The sequence below is a fragment of the Homalodisca vitripennis genome, chromosome 7 (genome assembly GCF_021130785.1).
Source record: "Homalodisca vitripennis isolate AUS2020 chromosome 7, UT_GWSS_2.1, whole genome shotgun sequence".
Taxonomy (NCBI): domain Eukaryota; kingdom Metazoa; phylum Arthropoda; class Insecta; order Hemiptera; family Cicadellidae; genus Homalodisca; species Homalodisca vitripennis.
In genome coordinates, this window is record NC_060213.1 from 25454158 (window position 1) to 25476860 (window position 22703).

At 34.0% G+C, this 22703-nt stretch overlaps 1 protein-coding gene across 4 annotated transcripts; it reads right to left on the reverse strand.

The window, feature by feature from the left end:
• Positions 1-1256: 1256 nt before the first annotated feature.
• LOC124365710 lies at positions 1257-20275 on the reverse strand. Of its 4 annotated transcripts, none has more exons than XM_046821654.1 (7): positions 20090-20275; positions 17517-17606; positions 14496-14653; positions 11623-11649; positions 7889-8178; positions 6746-6911; positions 1257-2294 (listed from the first exon to the last, which is right to left on the reverse strand). In XM_046821654.1, the coding sequence occupies exons 2-7, from the start codon at positions 17598-17600 to the stop codon at positions 2183-2185; spliced, it is 837 nt and encodes a 278-aa protein (XP_046677610.1). In that variant the 5' UTR covers positions 17601-17606; positions 20090-20275; the 3' UTR covers positions 1257-2182. The 4 variants fall into 4 exon arrangements, with proteins under 4 accessions (XP_046677610.1, XP_046677609.1, XP_046677608.1 ...); XM_046821653.1 differs by having other exon boundaries at positions 20086-20275; XM_046821652.1 differs by having other exon boundaries at positions 20065-20275.
• Between the last annotated feature and the right edge of the window lie 2428 nt (positions 20276-22703).

Below are 22703 nucleotides of genomic sequence, written 5' to 3' on the forward strand. Positions count from 1 at the left end.
TTTATGACAGGATTTTGGACCTTTGCCATTGTTATATGTTACAAAAGAGTACTACTTAATGGGGATTGAAACTTATTCTCTGTCAGGTGTCAAATAACACTCCAACATTAAGTTAAATATACACAAAAACTTAGTCTAAAAAGTAAGGCAATGAACTTGTTGCAGTCTAAATTTTATAACAAAGTATCTAGTCTGCCTTTCACCTCTCCCTCTCCTGAACATTGCCTTCCTGTTCTCTTTATTTCAGACGGCGCGTACAGTAGTATCACAGAAAATACCATATTGATTTTCTGTCTTTCACCTTACCTAGTGAGTGCGATGCGTGTTATGTACAGTGATATAATTTGGACTCTCACTAGTCTGGACTTGCAGATATGTGCTCATCCATGAACATAATGATCTAAAAGGCATGATTTTAAAACATGCCTTGTACCTTGCGCACGCGTGTGCGCGTGCACACTCACACATAAATGAAGTAAACTTTTTCCAACAATTTTATTTTTATATGAATGCTCACATTTTTACATAATTGCTATCAATATTAACGCAATATGTCCTGTAATTTAGTAGGTTATCAAATTGTTCCTACCAAAATGCTAATGGGATCTTGAATTTGTTTTTGTCGGATGCGGACGGAGATTTCCATATAGCTAAACATGCTTCTCAATAAAAATGTCATAGAGAACACTTCTTAAGACTTAAAGAAAATCATCTGATAACAAAAAAAAAATGTGAAATCACTGTTAATTTTCACTATCATTCACTTTCTGCACCTAATTGTTGGTGATCCTTGACAATGATCTCATAGGTTCTCATAACGAACACTCTTTTGGCCATCTTTTACATTTTAGAGCTCTTACCTATTTGAATGCCATTCTATCACTCATAATGTTTTTTACTTACCCTTGACAACTCTGACAGTGAATTTCAAGTGCTTTCAAGCATTTAGCGCCAAAAAAAATAAAAAAAAGAGACAGCATATACTTTATAGTCAGTGGCATTCTCAATTGACGGGGAATTTGAAATATGCATTAACAGATATAAAAACTCTTGAATTTTGCTGTAATCGTATCTGTGGCTTGCTAATAGATGAAGGTAGAGAGTGCACAAGCACGGGATGCCGATCGCAGCAATGCAGTGGTGGAATTTCAAAACTACTTATTTAAATAACACACCTTGTACAATTTCCATTTAACAGTTAATGCAATAATTGAAAAATCCTGTAAAGAAGGGAAATACAAATGAAACAGCAAAACAAAGTGAAATAAGGTATTTAATTGTACAAAATAGCTTATCACTGATATCAAAAATACTCAACAGTTTAACAGATATAAGGATCATGGTTAACTACGTACATCAGGTAACAAAAAAAGTACTTAACACTAAGTCATTACGAAAGGACCATTACAACATTACTTAACCCTGTTGTAACATACCAGTGCTAGCTGATAGTCTCAATTACGTTACACTAAGAATGTGTTTACTTTCCGCAGTAACAATATATTACATGAAACACACCATTTCACACACTATTTTAAATTGATTTGTTCAATTTATGTTTTAAAAAAAGTAGTGGCAGAGAAAGCATAACATATGAACCGGTACAAATAACGATTACGACAGAGGGTAGGATTATCGTCTTTTTCGTTGTTTTTTTCTTTCGGTTCAGATTTTTGTCCAAAAGCCACTGAATGATATAGAAAACGTTTACATGAACATCAGTACAATATAACTTGAAACGCTAAACCTAAAAAAGAAACTTAAAATCAACCGCAAAAACCTATTGACGTCACATTATTTGAAAATAAATTGGTGATTGCGTCACTCAAAGATTGTGATAATGTTAAAACTAAAAATACAATATATCCAGTAACACAATACTTATAGTTGTGCCCAAAATCATTAGTAATATAATGATTTACAAGTTAAAATATATTTGATAACACTTACAAAAATCAATGTAAAACTCTCTAAAAACAAATAAATTGCCGAATAAAATATTCTGCTACAAAACATTTACTGCTCTATATTTTTCCTTCATAAAAACTCAGATAATATTTTTATGGAATTTAATTACCTATATATAATTAACGAAATAATCAACACTGTTTCAAAAACAAAAACTTAAATCAGATGAAATGACGTTTCGTAACAGCGAGTTCTTCTCCCTCTCTTGGCCCTTTCACTGTGGCCGCCAGACCACCAGTTGGTGATCACTTATCCCCAAGTTGTTCAGTGCTTCCACTATGTTATCGGCGTCTCTCTCCGTCTTGACATACACTTCAGCATATCGTCTGAAACAACCATGATTTTATGCATTAACCTACAAACTGTACAGTCTTGTACAGATTAACCTCTGCAGTCTTCTATCCATTTACCTACAATCTGTGCTCTATTATACGAGGGCTGTTCAGAAAGTAACCTCCGGTTGGTCACAGTGCGGGTAGTGGAGGGGAGTAGCGCGCCATCTGTGCATTCACGCACTAAGCAGGTCAGTCGGCATCAAGCTGTAGTCGAGTGAACATCGTACCTGCGCTAGTTTAGTTTTTGTGGCAGTTTGAAATGTGTGCTGCAATAGAAAATACCGCCAAATGTGAAGTGCGTGCTGTTATACGGTTTTTTACAGCCAAAGGATACTCTGCAGCAGCTATTCATCGTGAGCTTTGTGCCGTGTACGGACCACAAGTTATGAGTGAAGGAGTTGTCCGTGAATGGGTACGTTTATTTAAAAGTGGACGAGAAAACGTTCATGATGAAGAGAGGAGTGGTAGACCATCCTTGGTGACTGACGAACTCGTTCAGACAGTTGATGCAAAAGTTCGTGAAAATCGACGTTTCACAATGGCGGAGTTGTCTACTGATTTTCCACAGATTTCTAAGACTCTTTTGTACGAGATAGTGACAGCAAGATTGGGTTACCGTAAGTTATGTGCACGATGGGTGCCCAAAATTCTTACCGACCACCACAAAACTCAAAGAATGGCCTCTGCATTAGACTTTCTGTCACGTTATGCGGACGAAGGAGAACCATTGTTAAACAGAATCGTGACCGGTGACGAAACCTGGATTAAGTACGTAAACCCTGAGACAAAAGAACAATCAAAGATGTGGGCACATTCAGATTCGCCTACCAAACCAAAAAAAAGCCCGGCAAGATTTTTCTGCCAGAAAACTGATGGCAACGGTGTTTTGGGATGCCAAAGGGGTGTTGTTGGTTGAATTCATGGAACGTGGGACGACCATTAATCAAGACGTGTACTGTGAAACACTAAAAACATTACGACGGGCTATACAGAACAAACGCCGTGGTATGCTGACTTCCGGTATCGTTTTTTTGCACGATAACGCCCGTCCTCACTCTGCTTGCAGAACAACAGCCCTTCTTAAGTCTTTCAAGTGGGACGTTTTCAACCATCCACCTTACAGCCCAGATCTGGCGCCAAGCGACTATCACCTCTTCATGCATATGAAGAAATGGCTCGGGTCCCAGCGGTTTTGATGACGACGAAGAGCTCAAAGATGCGGTCACAGGCTGGCTCAAGGCACAGGCGGGTGATTTTTATGCAGAAGGAATTTCAAAGCTTGTGAAGAGATACGATAAGTGCCTCAATCGTGATGGAGACTATGTCGAAAAATAGTGCAAAGATGTAGTTGTAAGATGTATATATTAAAATATTTTTACTTAACTTGGTGTATTTTTTTCAATCGACCGGAGGTTACTTTCTGAACAGCCCTCGTACTATGCATACCCTTTCTACAAAGTTACATACCTCATAAACATGCTAAAAATGTATTTGAAGTGCAAGTAATCTTCAGCATAGTATGGAATTATAATTACCTTATCACAATTTATCTTGAAATATATACAAAAGGTATTTAAGTTACTAAGAGGTGGTAGATTAACAAAGAATATGGGTCAATCCATTTCCTACAGTGGAAAAGTACCTTAGTGGTATTGTAAAAAGCTGTAATAAGTATATAACTTCATATTATGTTAACATTAAACGTTTAACCCTTTGGAGACCAATATACAATCCATTGGACAAAAAAAATTGAAGTTAAATATCAATTAAATTTAAGACATTTTAGTACAATATAATATCTATGTAGTTTATGAACCATTGCATACCTACGTACATCAGTATTTAAAACAAATTTGGATTCATTTAACTTAGTATAAAAAAAAATCAGAAAACAATACAATGAAGGTAAAGAAAGTATGCCTAACCTAATGAACAGCGAGTTTATTAGGACATAATAACAAATAGATCTCTTTTGTAAAATAAATTCTTTGGCAGCGTAACCAAAGTTTACCCACAGAGCAGCTCCATAGGCTAGATGACTGTGTACAGGTATATGTGCATAATATATAATATGGAGAATGTCAGGGTCTACACTATTGCTTAAGGATTTTAACATAAAAATTCCCTTTGAGATTTTGGAAGCTTAAAGTCAATGTGATGTTCCCACTAAGATTAAATTGTACAATCATACCCAAAAATTTAAGCGATGTCACATTTTGCTTATTGCTAAGATAGTGTTAGGTCATGAACCTTATCATCATTCAGCATCAATTTATTATACATTACACTAGTCAGAGATCAGCTCAGATGCATACAAGACTGTACTGTTTGTTCATTAGCGTATAAACAGTATAGTCTTGTACTAATTAACCTCATTATACATTACACTAGTCAGAGATCAGCTCAGATGCATACAAGACTGTACTGTTTGTTCATTAGCGTATAAACAGTACAGTCTTGTACTAATTAACCTCATTATACATTACACTAGTCAGAGATCAGCTCAGATGCATACAAGAATGTACTGTTTGTTCATTAGCGTATAAATAGTATAGTCTTGTACTAATTAACCTCATTATACATTACACTAGTCAGAGATCAGCTCAGATGCATACAAGACTGTACTGTTTGTTCATTAGCGTATAAACAGTATAGTCTTGTACTAATTAACCTCATTATACATTACACTAGTCAGAGATCAGCTCAGATGCATACAAGACTGTACTGTTTGTTCATTAGCGTATAAACAGTATAGTCTTGTACTAATTAACCTCATTATACATTACACTAGTCAGAGATCAGCTCAGATACATACAAGACTGTACTGTTTGTTCATTAGCGTATAAACAGTATAGTCTTGTACTAATTAACCTCATTATACATTACACTAGTCAGAGATCAGCTCAGATGCATACAAGACTGTACTGTTTGTTCATTAGCGTATAAACAGTATAGTCTTGTACTAATTAACCTCATTATACATTACACTAGTCGGAGATCAGCTCAGATGCATACAAGACTGTACTGTTTGTTCATTAGCGTATAAACAGTATAGTCTTGTACTAATTAACCTCTACAATCAGTACAGTCTAGTACGCATTAACTGACATCTGTTCAGTCTTGTATACAAGACTGTACTGTTTGTTCATTAGCGTATAAACAGTACAGTCTTGTACTAATTAACCTCATTATACATTACACTAGTCAGAGATCAGCTCAGATGCATACAAGACTGTACCGTTTGTTCATTAGCGTATAAACAGTATAGTCTTGTACTAATTAACCTCTACAATCAGTACAGTCTAGTACGCATTAACCGACATCTGTTCAGTCTTGTATACATTAAACAGCAAAAGTGTTCTACTAGAATAAAGTAAACAATGCAAGTAGTAAGTGATCATACTCAATATCATGATTAATAACTATGTTACAAAAATAATAATAATACAACACATTATTACTAACCACCACCACCATTATTATACCACTGTGTTTTGGTGGTATATTCATTTCACAAAAGATTTATAGGCTTATAAAAAACGTAATCAACAAATTGTAATAAAGTTTTAGTTTGATTTAGCTTTCTTAGGTAATCAATATCAAACACATGACGCAAAATGACTAGTTAGCCTACAAAATCATCAGTTCTCTGCCAGTCGCAGCTGTGACGAGTGCGGTGAGCCACCAAGTATTATTATATTTATATGCAATGGTTCATAAACAACATAGATGTGTAACTTTGAAGAAAGAGTATAAAAAACCATTATTTAATTATTGTCTTACTAAAGCAAAATCATATGGTTATTTCACTAATTTTGAATGCCAATAATTCCTGCCTAATCCCATTTTGTATAAACTATCAGTAACCAGGGAAAGACTTGGTATGTAATATTTAATTCCTTTTTGTAAAAAAATTAAATAACGAGGTGGAAAGGAAAAGTGTGTCAAGTCGTTATTGTCATGGGCCATAACAACAAGTTTGCAATAGCTAAGAAACAATTTTGTCCAACCTATACACTGCATCAGGGGTAACACTAGGTTTAATCTGTGATATGATGAATTCCAGAACTTACTGAAGCTCGTCTGCAACCAGACAGAACAGAGGTTGGACCGATCTGTCTGTTCTTGTCGATGTTCAATGTTCAGTTATAGACCTGTTCCAACGGACATGTACTGTTGTAGTTGCACAATTCGCATTGTTCAATTGTCTACCTTTTTTGCATTGGTTCTGTAACCACTGCGTGTGCAGAGGTCGAAACAATACAGTTTCAAATTCAAGACAAAGGGTGTCGAAGACATTAACAAAATTGTCTTGTGAAGGGCATAAAAATACCAAGAAACGGCAAGTGTTTCATCCTGGATCCACTCGCTACGATCACAACGAATCTGATATTGTCCTGAGGGGATGCTCAGTTAAGTACGTCTTATAAATTGTTACTCACATCAAAGGGTTAGGTGGGTAGTTCATAGTCTTCATCTCGACGTGGATCGGACTGGTTTTGCACCGCTGGCAGAACTCATACACATCGCACTGGTTCATTCTGTGTGGCAAGTTTCCGATCAGCACTTGGTGTGTTGGTGCCAAGTTTCCGTTCTCATTCTTGATAACTGCAACAGAGAATTCAACATCAATCCCTCAGCCCCTACACCACGGTGAAATTTGAATAAACAAAACATTTTATGCATGTCTGTAACATATGTGTTAAGTCTACATTTACATTCTTGTCTGTGCATCATTAATTCTCTTGTGTGGAACATGTACTAAAATAATTTTAAAAAGTAATAAAACAAAATTTTTGTATAAAATTATTAGTACAATTTTACATTATATTTATAATTTTTTTTTAATTAGTAACTGTTTAGACGATTTGTTGCTTTTAATTATCAGTAAAAAGTGTAAAAAATTGGCATCTGAATCGAGTGAAAACAGCCGTAGTTAAAAATTGATATATCAAGTATCGAAATTGGCCCATCCCTAAGTTTCAAGCAAAAAAATATACATTTCCATTGAACTAATACAGTAGAACCTGTCACACACCTAATGTGGTGACAGAGTAGTTAAAGCCAGAATTTAGTTAAAGCAGTATATAGAATTGTGATATAAAGGAAACAGTTATTTATAGGAAATGAACTAACAATGCCATGGTTTACTTTTTGATGGCGTTATGTAATATGACTATGCTGAAGATGTTTTCCATGAAGTATTTTCATTTATGATTTAAAAAAAGTTAATTTTATTTAAAACTTTATTATCTAATCTTATGCAATGGATATTTTAAATTTTCATGGTTACTTAGTACAATAAAACGATTCAGAAGGTACAAATAGAAATTTATTTTTCAAAAATGAAACAGTAACGTACATAAAAAACTGAGATCGTAACTTACTGAAAAAGTAACTATTCCACCATAACATGTTCCAATGCGCATTCAAAAGCTGACACAAAATCTCTGATATCACACTTTTGCCATGGTCATCGTGTCTAAAAAACGGGTGAGTGAGGTTGTCTTAAGTTTAAAAAGAGCCCCCACCACTTTTAACACAAATTTAAAATGAATAATAAAATATTAACTAAAAAGTGTTACCTGGCACGAGGTCAGGCATAGGCCTCCCCACATCAAAGTTGTCACCACTGCCACCACCACCTCTGTGATGGAAGTCTCCATCACTCCTCCTCTTGTGAAAGTCACCATCATTGCTGCCACCACCACCTCTGTGATGGAAGTCTCCGTCACTCCTCCTCTTGTGAAAATCACCGTCATTGCTGCCACCACCACCTCTGTGATGGGAGTCTCCATCACTCCTCCTCTTATGAAAATCACCGTCATTGTTCTTCCAGCTTGAGTCTCTCGAGCTGCCCACACTGTCTCTATTGCTAACACAAGAATTAAAATAATAATGAATATTTCTAGTCTAGAAGATTGAAGGTAGTTTCACTGCAAGAGACAATGGAAGGAAGAAGAATACAGTGGATGGGGCATGTGAAGAGGATGGGAGATAATAGAATGCCTAGAATAGCACTGGAGAAGGAAGAAGGAGGAAAAAGACCAAGAGGAAGACCGAGAGGAAGATGGGAGGACCAAGTGTGGAAAGACATAGAGAGAAGGGGACTACAGAAAATACAGGTGGAGGAAGAGGAGACCTGAAATGATAGACAAAAGTGGAGGAGGCTGTGTACGACGACCCATGATAACGGAAACGTCTGATGATGATGATGATTTCTAGTCTAATTCCTATAGCTGGTACTCAATGGTTTCAAACGTTAATACTTTGAGAACCACAGCCATCTTCATGAGAACTACAACTTTCACCATGCGAATGTTGAGCTCAGTTCCGATTCAACTTCCACTTGATGCAGCCTCTGAAATTTGATGCTATCACACACTAGACTCCTGGAATCTGGAGTCAACGTCTGTCTGAAGAGATCCCAAAAATTTTGCACAATGAGAATACCTATTCATCTAGATTTGTACCTTGCACTTGATTTTGCAGTCTAGGTGTCTCTGATATCAGAACAATGCAAAGAGTTCATTTGAGCTTCTTTACAGACTTCTAACAGATTTTTTACAGATTTCTTTATATGAATGCTGACTCCACATTCCAAGAGTCAAGTCTGGGACAGCGTATAAAACTTATACCAGTTGTATATATGGTGCTAGAACATTGGGTAAATACATCCCATGGAATCGAATATGGTCGCCAGAATATTATGACGAAAATATGAGACCTACATCAATTGTTTTCTAGACAAATATTCTGGCTAATTGACTTGCCTGGGTGCAGACATTGTGTAAGATAAAAAAGGTATTAAAACAGTGGAGAATAGTTTTCTTTTAGAGTTAACAACATGCATTCTCACAGTAAAAACAAAAAGCGGGCAAAACAAACAACACAAACAAATTAGAATGATGAGTTTAGCTCCATTTCACCTTCCACATAGTACAGCAGCATCTGAGATCTGACGCTGTCAAAGACTTGATTCCTGCAGTCGGGGTCCAAGTCTGTCTCAATACTCTCATTGAATCCATCCTTTTCACCAAAGCTGTTTTATGTGTAAATACGTCGGTTGCTCCACTGTACTTTAGGGCAATTTCTAAATATAGTAGATCACTCAACTGTGAACCTGATGTGACAACACAAATACCTCTTTATCTAGATTACACTGGATTTCTACTGGGTAAACCAGAGGAGGCTATTTTGTAGCCTAGGTGTTTAGTATGGTGGAACACGAAAACAACTAGGAACTCATTGTGTTGCTGAGAGTATATTTTGTATACTGAAATCATGGCACGTACCACGTAGTATAGCCAAGGTACTTTACTGTTTCAATCTTGCTAGATCCTTTTAGACAAATGTGTTCTCCAGATTCCAGGACTCAAGTCTGTGACAATGTCAGATCACAGAGCAGAAAGTGAAATGGAATTTAGATGATGAAGTCAACATTAGCATTGATTCAGTCCTTACCATTGTAGCTGTGTTGTGTGTAGACAAACAAATCAGCACAAAACAGGAATTCGTTTTCAATATCTTAAAACATACCACTTTTTTCCCACTGAATACCAAAAGGAAAGCACAAGCCAGAAACTCAAGAATCTCAAACAATGAACTCCTCTCCCCCTCACATCACAAGAAAAAGCATCTTAACCTGGAGATCAATCCGGCCACAGCAAAAAATGGCAGTGCTTGCAACTCTGCGATCCAAAGGCAACTGTACTACAACACTCAAAAACAAATGCACTGTTACTAATACCTATTCTTTCAGTACCAATATAAAGTGATTAATTAGTGCAGTGGAATAAAACTAGTTTTATTTTCAACTATACATATTTCTTCCTAAAGCATTGAAGTCGACGGCTGTTTAAAACTAAGTTTTTCATGCCATTACATTCCTACTAGTTTGAACATTTTCTTTATAAAATCCAGGATATGATACTTAGGACTGAAAATTACATGATTTTATTCAGCTTAATCATTACTAACAGCTGTATGAAATGAAATGAAAATGTCTTTATTAGAGGCGAAGTTAGGACTATAAAGTCCTCTCTACCACTTAACCTCGAAAATTTAATACTGAATAAAATTATGTACAATAAGGCAATTACAATGAAATAATAGTTTTTAAAATTACATTTTATTATCAACACTTTACCTTGCAAGAAATACACATTTTGCAGTGGAATAAATGTTCAGTTAATTCCGCAATTTAATAAACAACTCTACTGGTAAATTAAATTGTTTGAAATTAACTAAATTTTAACGTTTAAAACCTAATAGCACTACTGCTGTTCAAGATTATCCAAACAGTTACTGTTCAAGATTATCCAAACAGTTACAACATATACTTACATGTAGTTACAGCAATTCAGACCTTACTTTCTGAATAACCCTTTTACTGTATTTTGTTTTTTAAAACAGGGTAGAGGTAAACCGAACCGAGTGTAGTTTAACACAATTTGTTAAATATAGAACAAAGAACATCTACAGCCTTGGGAGATATGCACCGTCATCGAACTCGGTGTTGCCTGTGTAAAGATACATTTTTATAGAACATTTCAAATATATATCTCAATTAATTCTTGAGATATCATATGGACAGAAAACAGAAGAAAAATTTTACCAGGGTGCTGAGTGATAAGTTTCGATAATGCTCACCTAAACCCCAGAAAAGAACGTGCACCATTCTTGAATTAAATCTTGCCCATATGGAAATAATGATTCATGCAAATTTTCAAATCTACAGCTAAATTCATTTTAGGGATTTCCCATGCATGGTAGGCTTTACTATAGTTTAATCCACTTCCATGGGCGGTCATGCAGCATAACCGTACCTAATACTTTCTACTTAGAAACAAAGTTTCATACAATTTATCAAGTCTCTAGATTAATTAGTTTTTTATATATCCTACGTAAATACAAACAGAGAAGAAATTCTGAAAACCTCCCTAAGTAATAAACTTTGCTAATGCTCAGCCAAAAACCATTAATAACAATGACGCAATTAGATTTCACTTTAGTTAACGTGGTAAGTAATGGGACAACGTAGTGCGTAAAAATAAATCTAAAGTAGGTGTAAGAAAGCAGTTTCACGTCATTACCTTGGAGAAAAAATAGGTTGGAGGACTAGCAGGTGTTACAATAGCAATATTACTGACCACAAAAGTTTGAAATTACAAAATTTACCACACAATGAATGTTACAAGCACTAAAGAACATTATGGTGCCAAAGCATTGGAGTCATTTGAGTGAAAGACAATATTGTCACAGCGTTGAAGAGCAAGCCAACAATGCTACGTAGCCTATAGTTTTAAGTACCAATTACCTGTATCGAGTGGGCCGTGTTACGTTCCTGCCAACATTACAAAATAAATAGATAAAAAAAATAACCAAATAGCAGTAAAAAATTGTTGCAGAGCTTAGCGTTTCAAAAAATAATTGAATGCTTCTTTTGAATTGACTTCAAATTGAGCTTGGGCTTGTGTACCTATTGAAACTCAAAAATATGTACAAAATTTTATATTTACACTTAATCTAATAAATGATATTTATTTATCCTAATTAAATTCTTATACCTAAATAACTGTTCAAACATAGGGTGTATACAAAAATATACGAGTAAATACCTGTTTTGTTTCATTACAGGATTTCTCAACAACAAAGTAATAAGCTTGGTTCAGGAGATGGTGTTTTTGACAGGCACTATTCATGGGACTGCTAAAATTTTGAACTTTGAGATCTGAAGAATGTTCGGTGAAAAATGCAAAGCCAACTCAAATTCAAATGATAGAAACTTATATAGGGCCGTGAAGAAATCGTAAGAAGTAATCAGTAGGTACAAACCACACTAAAAATAAATAAATTTACACAAACTTAACTCTCGAATTGCCAATCATTTTTTCCTCAGATGGCAAGCCATTTTTGAGTGTTTTGTACCCATACTTTAAAAATTTTGTAAAAAATACATTTTCACTATAAATCTATATGTGTAGTACATTATATTTTCAGGAAAATGTAAAAATAGTTATGGTATAAAAACATTATGCATAAACCATTAAAAAGGCATATATGACCACCCTAAAAGTGATTTTCCTTTTTTTTAAAGCGGTGGAACAGCACCATTAAAGTGTGATAATACATTAAAAATTATAATCTGAGATAGCCTATTTATTTTTATCTATTTTCTAAAAATGTATGACATCCAGGTTCTCTTGTAGAAAAATTGAACATCTTATAAAAACCGCAAATGGGACATGAAAGGCTAAATTTATTATGGGTACGATTATTTTTAAAAACATACAAAAAGTATAATTCTTATACTAAATGTTTCCAAAATTTAGAGAATTATATTTGCTACAAAACAATAAATTAATCAATAACCAATTTCTTTATGTTTTTATATTTGAAAAGTGGTGGAATGTACCTAAATTTGTAACTATGGTTACAATTATTTTCAAAACTTAAAGTTAAAAAATTAAATTTTGAAATGGATATATTTTATGGCTTACATTATTTTAAAATAAATCAATACTAATTTTGAACTTTTCTTGAAAAATTGGCTTACAGTTTGGGGTTTCTGAAAGCATATAGTGAAACCTAGGTGATACTGTCAAGGCCTAGGTTGCTTGAGAACAGGTCAACAAGTTCTCTCAGAAATTCTTAAATGTAAGGCTTTGCACTACTCTAGCCTGTAATGGATCATAAATTAACATCTTAGTATAAATAAGTTTGAAGCAGATTATAAATAAACATTGGTTTAATTTCAATAAGTAGCAAACAATAATTAGAATTTTTATTAGCGGGAATTCGTGTTGGCGGGATTGTTAACACGTGGTGATCCGCAAAATAGGCATAGCTTGTTGAGCTGGCCTCAAATTGGTCGACAGGATCACAAGCAAAATATTTACTGTAAAAATTACATTATTTTGTAAATTTTAGAAAATAAACTTACACGTAGTAACAAATTTAGCCTTTTATGTATTATTTGTAGTTTTTACAGCATATTTTATTTTTCTTCAAGAGAACCTGGATAACATTATATATTTTCTGTAAAAAAATAGAATGAAGAAAAATTGATCTTCAATTGGCGAGATTCTAATATTTGTTATATTATCACACTTTACAATTATCTCCATATTCCCCTGACAAAATAATTCATTACCCATGTACATTTATAATACAAATTTATTTTTGATAAAATCTTTCTGACCATTTATGAATAACGTAAGTGGCTATACTAAATACATAATTAAATTACTATATATGATTGTGAGAATAGTTGTTCTGAAAAAAACTAATGTATCTGAGAAATACAGTCGAATAAAGACATTCTTATGAGAATGTAAATTGTAGCATAAATTGTAACTACTGCCAAATATTAGTACATAACAAACGGAAAATTGTGCAAAGATCGAGAGTCTAAGTCCGTTCCGTGCAATGACAGTATGAGTAACGATCATGAGTCCAAGCTAATAGGTTAGTAATTCTTCAGTTAACTAACTGAAAAACAGGAAAAGCACTCACTATGATCAACTTCAAGCCAAGTATAACATTTGGAAGGTTTTAGAATGTCCACACTAAATTTTATAGACAATTTAATTTAAAACAATATTTTAAGGATAGCCTTCATATTTTCTAATTTTTGTATAGGTTAAACCAACAACCTTTTTCTTTTTTGTTATAACACTAAGTTAGTCTTTACTTTGCTTTGCACCTCAAAGCAGAGTCAAACCGAGAGGCTTAGGTTATTTCTCCTTGAAAAATGTTTTTACAGTGTCCGTAAATTCCTGACTGACGGCTAAATGGAAAACCTGGTTGTTTTATAATATATTAAGAATTCAAGTCATTTTAGTTATTTTATTAATGAGTGTAATCTGTTGTTAGAAGTTTCCTTTTATCTGACATGACCAACGCATGGGGCCTAATTGTGTTACTTTGGTTGAATAAACGAGTTATTGAGTTATTTACATGACGTTTGAATTTTTTTATATTTTGGATCATTACAATAACTTTACCGGCACTTTGCATGGGGAATAAACTCAAATTCCATCTTAAAATTAATACATAACTTATTTGGATCATATATACATTTCAACTTGTAAAAAGCTGAGACAACTTTCACTATTGTTGTACTAAACTTGTTCACTAATTTACTGTTCTTGTGGAAGAAACTAAGTCTAGTAATCAATATTCACTGACCTATTCTTCTTTCTTGTTGCAGTTCTTACTTGGAACGGTAGCTGGTCTGAGTTTAAGCAAGCGATTGCTTCCTCTCTCTTGGCGTAGCGAATAAACACTAAGTTTTTACTTCTGTTACACCTCACAACTGCCCCAAACTTATTACACATTTTCACAACCTGTAAACACACATTTAAATTAAACTAAGACCAGTTCACCCTTGAGCTCAAACTTTGTAGATGAACTATTGTATTAATTAATAGTCATATTCCACTTAACAAACAATGAATCAACTTTTTATTGATATACCGTTAAAGCATATGGTTACTGAAACAGTTACTTTCATGTTGAACAAAACATGGCTTACTTGGTTAAAATTCATCACCAAGACTTTCATCAAATTAATTTTAAAATCCAGTTTGATATTTTAGAGACACGCATACCATAAACCTTAACATAAGTTAGAATTTATTTAATTCTCTATGTAAGCCTTTTCTTTTTTATCCAAATGTGCGTCAAACAATTTCATATCATCCAGTCAATACTAATAAGTTTGTTACTTTACTGCTTGTTCTATTGTTTCCTGTAACTTAAAAAGCAAGATTATTGGTTAAAAAGATCTTTTTTGAAGTAATTTTTACCATCCCAATTTTTTTACTAGCCATGAGAGTAAAAATATTCTGGTAAAAATATTAAAAACTAACATGTGTACAAATATAAATATATGCTTGATGGCCCTGTGAGATTCATATTGAGACAAAAGAAAAGAAAATGCTCTAAGGCTTTATTGAAAATAGGCTTTGTTTAAAATACACATTTACTTACAGCAGCAACAAATGAAAAAATAAACTTTCAGCCATTAATGTTTATAAGCGCAGCGTAGGTTTTTGTAAAAATCCTTCTGCCTAAATATAAATTTTATTTAAAATTTTGCATTTTGTAAATGTACTTTAACTGTTATAATTCTCACTTAACATAAGATGCTGATAAATTATATACTATTTCACCAAAGTGTAAAGGTTTACAGAGGTTTAAGAAATAATATGCACATAAATTTGTTACGACAGTAAATGTGACATTTCGATCAGACAACTGAGACGGAAATGTGTCATGCTTCTGGAAGAAATCACATTATTTCATTATACTAATATTTTAGCAAATTCTTTGTTTAAAGGTTATTTTTGACGATGGAAGGATTGTGAAGGAAACAGGATTTTTCCGGACATTTGCCATCGTTCAGTGAAACAAGAAAACAGTAACACTACGTTTCGAGATCTGCCATCTGATCTCTTCTTCAGGTAAAGAACTAACCTAATACATAATTACAAACTAAGTTAAAATAAACAAATCTTACTAAAGCGTTGTGGCACGCCTAAGTCAGGAATCACAACCTACATGTTGTTGTCAACTTCACTAACACTAAAGACATGCACTTAATACAAAACTATACAAAACACTAATCATTAAAAGTAAACTACGGAATACAGGTCACAATGCGTCTTCACTCGTCTACTGACCACCTACGACTGACCAGAGGGACTAGCCAATGGCAATCGTGACGGCTGGCTAATTTCTCCTTCCATCCGCCTCACAATGGAAGTGGAAGTCCAAAACAAGCTTCCCTTTTTGGATGTGTGTGTATTAAGAGATAGGGATGTCCTTAAGACAACTGTTTTTCGAAAGATAACACACACAGGAAAATATTTAAATTATCAATCCAACCATCAAAAATCTGTCAAAGAAGGAGTAGCCTACTCGTTGTTTGATAGAGCAAAGAGCTTGTGCTCAGATAAAGATGGACTAAAAGAAGAATTTAAGAAAATTGAATCGGATCTCAGAAGCAATGGATACCCTCAATTAGTAATTAATAAGTGCAAACGAACCAGAAGAATCATTCCTGAGTCAGAAAAACAGATTTGTGATAAATTTGCGTTTATGTCAATCCCTTATGTGCCGGGATTATCGGAGAAAATTAGAAGAGTAGGTAGAAAGTACAACATTAGAACCGCGTTTAAAACACACAACACTCTTAGACAAAGTCTCGTAAAAACAAAACCAAAAAATGGCACACAGGATTCCAAAAACTGTGTTTACAGTATAAAATGTAGCTGCAATAGGGAATACATAGGCGAGACAAAAAAAAAAACTTAACGTAAGGATAAAAGAACACAAAGAAAACACGAGAAAGGGTTTCACAGAAAAGTCAAAAATTGCACACCATTGTTGGTCCGAAGACCATCATATGAATTGGGATGAAGCCCACATAATACATCGGGAACCACATTTCTTCAAAAGGAAATTAATTGAGGCAACATACATTAAATTGGCAGACCAACCAATCAGTCAACCATCAGTCGAGATTAGGCCGCTTTGGTTGCCAATTCTAAAAAATGAACTAAAGAGAAAACCAAAAGTATCAAACGGATCGGATATTTGTAATAAACCAATGCGGAGTCACAATATGGTTTTAAGAAGTTCATCTCGCATGAACCAATAATAACGAAAGGGCCCATTCCTGTTCCCCTTTCCTTGTATTTCCGCCATCTTGTTTTAGCCAGCCGTCACGATTGCCATTGGCTAGTCCCTCTGGTCAGTCGTAGGTGGTCAGTAGACGAGTGAAGACGCATTGTGACCTGTATTCCGTAGTTTACTTTTAATGATTAGTGTTTTGTATAGTTTTGTATTAAGTGCATGTCTTTAGTGTTAGTGAAGTTGACAACAACATGTAGGTTGTGATTCCTGACTTAGGCGTGCCACAACGCTTTAGTAAGATTTGTTTATTTTAACTTAGTTTGTAATTATGTATTAGGTTAGTTCTTTACCTGAAGAAGAGATCAGATGGCAGATCTCGAAACGTAGTGTTACTGTTTTCTTGTTTCACTGAACGATGGCAAATGTCCGGAAAAATCCTGTTTCCTTCATTTTAGCAAAATTGAATTGTTTGCCTCTAAATAATGACAATAAATTCTCAGTTGATAAAAACTTGATGGAATACAAGCCTCCCTAATGGTATATTACTGCATTAATGATCAGATAACAAACCTCGTCATCTGTTAAGTGTTCAGCTCCGAAGATACATAGACCGTATAATCCATCTTGAGGATCTTGCTCAATTTCATTAGCCATCTCGATCTAGAACAAAAATTAATTAGTTACTTATACATATTGTAAATTGGTTACTTCATCTGCTCATACATTGATATGACGGTAGTTCCTCTAAGTGGAAGAGAAAGGTGAATGCATTTTTTTTAGAGAGACAGAGACAGAACCCCTTTTAAGCCCTATTTTGCATGCCTTCATGGGAAAATGACCTGAGCAAGAATCTTATAAAAAAATAAGAAGGAGAATCCATACAATACATGGTCGATGATACTGATAGAAAGTCACAGGCAGGATTTGAACCGGGTAGGATACAATAAGCGGACCCGGGTTTTTATATAGAAATTGGAAAACGATATTACTTAATCACAACCATCGTTATAACCAATCGATACTAATTAATTATTTTTAACAATTAACTTAAATAATCTATATGAACAGCTGTAAACGCTTTCAAATAATACAAGTAAGGTAATATTTCAAATTTTACATATAAGTAACATTGTTTATTAAAAATGGCAGTCAATCTTAGAAAGCTAGACGACATTGCTTTAAAAGATGATAAGACATGTTTTTTGTGGCTTCAACATGTTGGACTAGCACCTAAGAATCCATTATGTGAAATTTGTGGAAAAGAAAAATGTAAATGTGAGAGGAGCAAACATGGTCGTCTTCAGATGCAAAAAAGAAGGTAATGGTGGGGACACAGTTTCAGTAAAAATGCACTGAAGAATAGTTTTTTGAAGGGTCAAAGTTCGGACTGCACAATATTGTGACTTTAATGTACTTCTTTTCCAGAAATCAGACAAATTACGATTTTATAATTCTTGAGAGTAGTTCGGATTTACAAAATCTATCAAGAAGTACGATATCTGACTGGCTGTCGTTTTGTAGGGAAGTGTGTTTTGTGTGGATTGATGATCAGTTTAATAGGGAAGAAAAGCTTGGAGATTTTGGAGTGGTGGTGGAAATTGATAAGTGTAAATTGGAAAACGTAAAAATAACAAAGGGAGGTTGGTAGAAGGAACCTGGATTCTAGATTTAATAGAAACTATACCGGAAGGACAAAAACGTGGGGGTAGGTATAGAATAGTGATTTTTCCTGAAAACAAACGAGATGCTAAAACCTTCATTCTTCACGTATTAAAACATCTACAGCCTGGAACAACCATAGTCACAGATATGTGGAAAGCTTATTTTGGATTAAGTGATTGTGGTTTTGTCCATTTTACTGTCAACCATAGTGAACACTTTTTAAACCCAGAAACTGGTGCCAACACTCAGACAGTTGAAAGTTCGGGGAGAGCCGTAAAACGCAGTCTAATAAGTGGTATCCCAGCCGACCTTCTCGCAGATCACATCTGTGAATATTTATATAGAAGAGAGCTACGATTTTCTGAAGAGAACGCGTTCAACCATTTCTTAAAAGCAGTAAAAAATTTCTACCCAGGCGAAAACACGTAGATAGTTTGACAAGTTTCCGTTTTCTATTCTAATTATTGCTGTTATAATTTATTTTTTTATTCCCATTGTTTGTTATCATTTCTTAATTATTTATGAGTTTTGCTGTTTGATCGTTCTCGTTCATTTAGTTTAAGTTATGAGTTTCCCTAATTTTGGTTATGTTCATTTATTATTTGTGACATCGTTAAATTCATATTTTAATTTGAAACATGATTGTTATTGGGGACTATAGATACTTTTATATCTATTGATAGTCTATGATTCGAGATGCGAATATTAGGTATCGACGATTATATTCTTCGATATAAAAAACCAGGTCCGCTTATCGTACCCTACCCTTTAACTTTTTTTTTTTTTTCCCTTGGGGCGGCCTACTGCCATGCACTTAAGCCCCTTTGAACTTAGCCTGCAACTTAAATCCATAGTCTGATGTCTTAAATCACTCAAAAATCGGCTCTCCAAAGATATTGTAATATTATGTTTGGAAAACAAACCATCAACCGAGTGATGATTGGTTATAGGCAACATGAAGTCTAAACTAGGTATGGCTCACAATATGAGTAAGAGAGGATACATTATTTCATTTCCTACATTAGCTACCTTATTTTATTTAAAAGAAGTTACTTATAGAACAAATTGTGTTTAGAACTTGAAAATGTGTGTACAATTGGTGCAGATGATTTACTCAATTGCTCCAATTCTTAACTATTGGTTGATTATATCAATGAGTATAATTAATATTGTTTGATTATTGTAATGTAAAAACCAGGTCCGCTTATCGTACTCTAACCATGAACAAAGTAGGACATATACATCTTGAGGACAGTTAGTATACATCAAATCGGACACCAATGGGTTGTTTATTTACATTTGGAGATTACAAATTTTATTTTCTCTTCTCAATTTTACATTAAATTACAAATTAATATACTTACATTGTTGTCAGTTAAATGTTAATTTACAGTAATAAAGGAAACGTTTGTAATTTAATATTATGTAAACAGGATAATATAACTATAAAACTAACCTTAAATTACAGGTTACTCACTCACAACGTATATTTAAATTTCTTCGATTCTCAGTTTGGACAATCAACTCTATAACTAAATTAATATATCAAACTATTATTCACAGAAAACAATATTTGGAATTTGTCCGTAAAAAAACTATTCAACCAAACAAATCCAAACTGAATTGTCTAATAAAACTCTGTATCCATTCCAAACCACAATCACAGACCACAGCATAAAGCCGGTCTCCCGGTCTTTTTTTTCATTTGATTTATTAAAAGCAGGCTGTGAGTAACTCATATAGTCTAAAGGTACACTATTATTACTTTTGATATACTACACTATTATACTTATTATTATTACTTTTGATATACTACACTATTATACTTATTATTATTACTTTTGACAAGCAGTTAACCTTCTTGAACCATGTTCAAAATATCAATCGTGGTGTAATGAATAGGTTAAGAGTGTTGTTTAGGTTTAAAGGGTTACTCCAGGAGGAAGTGAAACTGAAGATTGTCAAAGCTGTGGTTTTCCCAGTTATTGTTTATGCTCTTCCTGTATTTGGGGGAAGATTGACCCTTGAGGGTGCGGTCCTGATTGATAGGTTACAGAACTCTGCTGTAAGATTTGTGTACGGCCTGAGAAAATTTGATCACGTTAGCCAGTATCGCCGTACAGCAAGGATCCTCCCGATAAAGTACATTTTCAAACTTCAGGTGGCTTGCCTTGTTCACAAGGTGTTGCTGACGGGAAAACCCTCTTACCTCAGGGGGATGCTACAGACCCGGGCTGAGATTAGGGACTGTCACACTCGGCAGGACGCCATGCTGGAGGTGCCCAGGGTCAGGCTGGAGATGGGGAGGAATGGATTTCGATACTTTGGCCCCCAGATATACAACAGTGTCCCTCACAGTCTAAAGGCTTATGGATATTCCTCGTTCAAGAACAATTTCAGACTGGCTTTGGAGGAGGAGTGTTTCACCTCTAAATAGCTGTTTAATGTATTAGAGGTTAGATTAGTTTAATTTTATATTTCTCGGATGATGATATAGATTTGTATGCGCCTTGATTAAAAATGTATGACTTGAGTTATTTTGAAAAACAACAATGTAAAGTTGAAAATCGCTGCAAATAAAGACGTTATTATTGTTATTATTACTTTGGAGGTTCAGTCACAAGTCGTTTCCAATCCTGGACTACACAATTAGGGTATCTGGGTATGATAGTGGAAGCACTAAATATATGACTACAGTACACTAATTTGGTTCATTATTTTACTTTACTTCTTTCTTAACACCAAAAATATAATATGTTAATCTAAATTTGGATTCCATCATAATCTCCACAATTTCCGCTTTGTCTTTATTTCTTTTAAAAGCTGTGGTTTCCGTTAGGTAAAATGAGCACAATTTATGAAGCTCTCATTCTCATTCGAGTCTCTCCTTTCTGAAGCTTTTGACTTTTTTGACCACGGGCTGTAAGGATTTTTAAGGTAATATAATTTAGTCGAGGTTGATGTATCGACTAATTTTCGGGGAATACTTTTCAGAATTTCAAGAAAATTGATGTTGCATTATGGTCTTCCGGATAGTGTGGGGTCTCGAGAGAGTTGTAGAGGATAGTCTTCGACTAAATTGTACTAGTTTTGTTTTTAATAACGAGAATGTATTTTTAATTCTAGCTCACAGTTAAAACAATAAAAACTAAAATCAAAATTTTTATACAAATTCATTTCTTTGCTTTTGTCATATTTAATTTAACTGTCTCTTCAAATAGAAACAGCTTCAAGTTTTTATTATTAAGGACAAAATTTGGATGTTAATTAAGGATGTTATCGGTAGGTCTGATAGGTATTTACAGTGTGCATGAAGTTTTCGAGGTTACTTGAATATTAACTTAAACGTAACTTACTAATAAAGCGTTTTGATATTATTAATTATTTATATTTTATTTGTACAACTGATATATACAAAACGTAATCATCTCTTGTTTACAACAAAAAAAGAATACGATTTTCAAGTCTAATGTTTTTTAAGAGGCTACGATATTTCCTTATTTTTTGTTGTGTTCATGGAGTTATTGCGAATATTTTATAATTAAAATGTGTTATGAAATCAATTAAACGCATAATTATATAACTTTAGCATATCAGAATTATATTTTTCAACCCCTACAGACAGTCTCATCATTCCGCAAAATTACAAACACGAGTCGTGTGTTTAACTATATGTTAGATTTTATAGTGAATATATCAAAACTAAACTGAACTATGATACATTATTTCATTATTTGACTAAGAGTATACTTTAAGTTTACAAGTGAGAAAATACCATGAATATTTTATATTAATGGGTGTTACAACCCACAACCACTCCCTCCCCGACAAGTATACGCCTATGACTAAGAGTATAATTTCAGTTTAGCACAAGTAAAAAATGTTATCAATGGGAGGGTTAAAATCTCTAAACATCCCTCTGATTACGTCTATGCTATTCATGGGCAGTTTAGCCAACTAGTTGGGGTGTTTGTTAAGTTTTAAGTGGCATTAAATTTGATGCTTCCTGATTACTTCACAAATAATAGGGATTTTGGCATCATTGTGTAACACTCGGTTATAAAAACATACCACGATATCCCGTTGCTGTCTATT

Excerpts from the sequence above, each read along its gene's own strand:
- LOC124365710 (XM_046821654.1), bottom strand. The coding sequence starts at position 17,600 with ATGGCTAATGAAATTGAGCAAGATCCTCAAGATGGATTATACGGTCTA. Across the intron at positions 6,912-7,888 it reads TATGCCTGACCTCGTGCCAG|TTATCAAGAATGAGAACGGA; the intron begins GTAACACTTTTT and ends TCTCTGTTGCAG. Across the intron at positions 2,295-6,745 it reads TACCCACCTAACCCTTTGAT|ACGATATGCTGAAGTGTATG; the intron begins GTGAGTAACAAT and ends TGGTTGTTTCAG.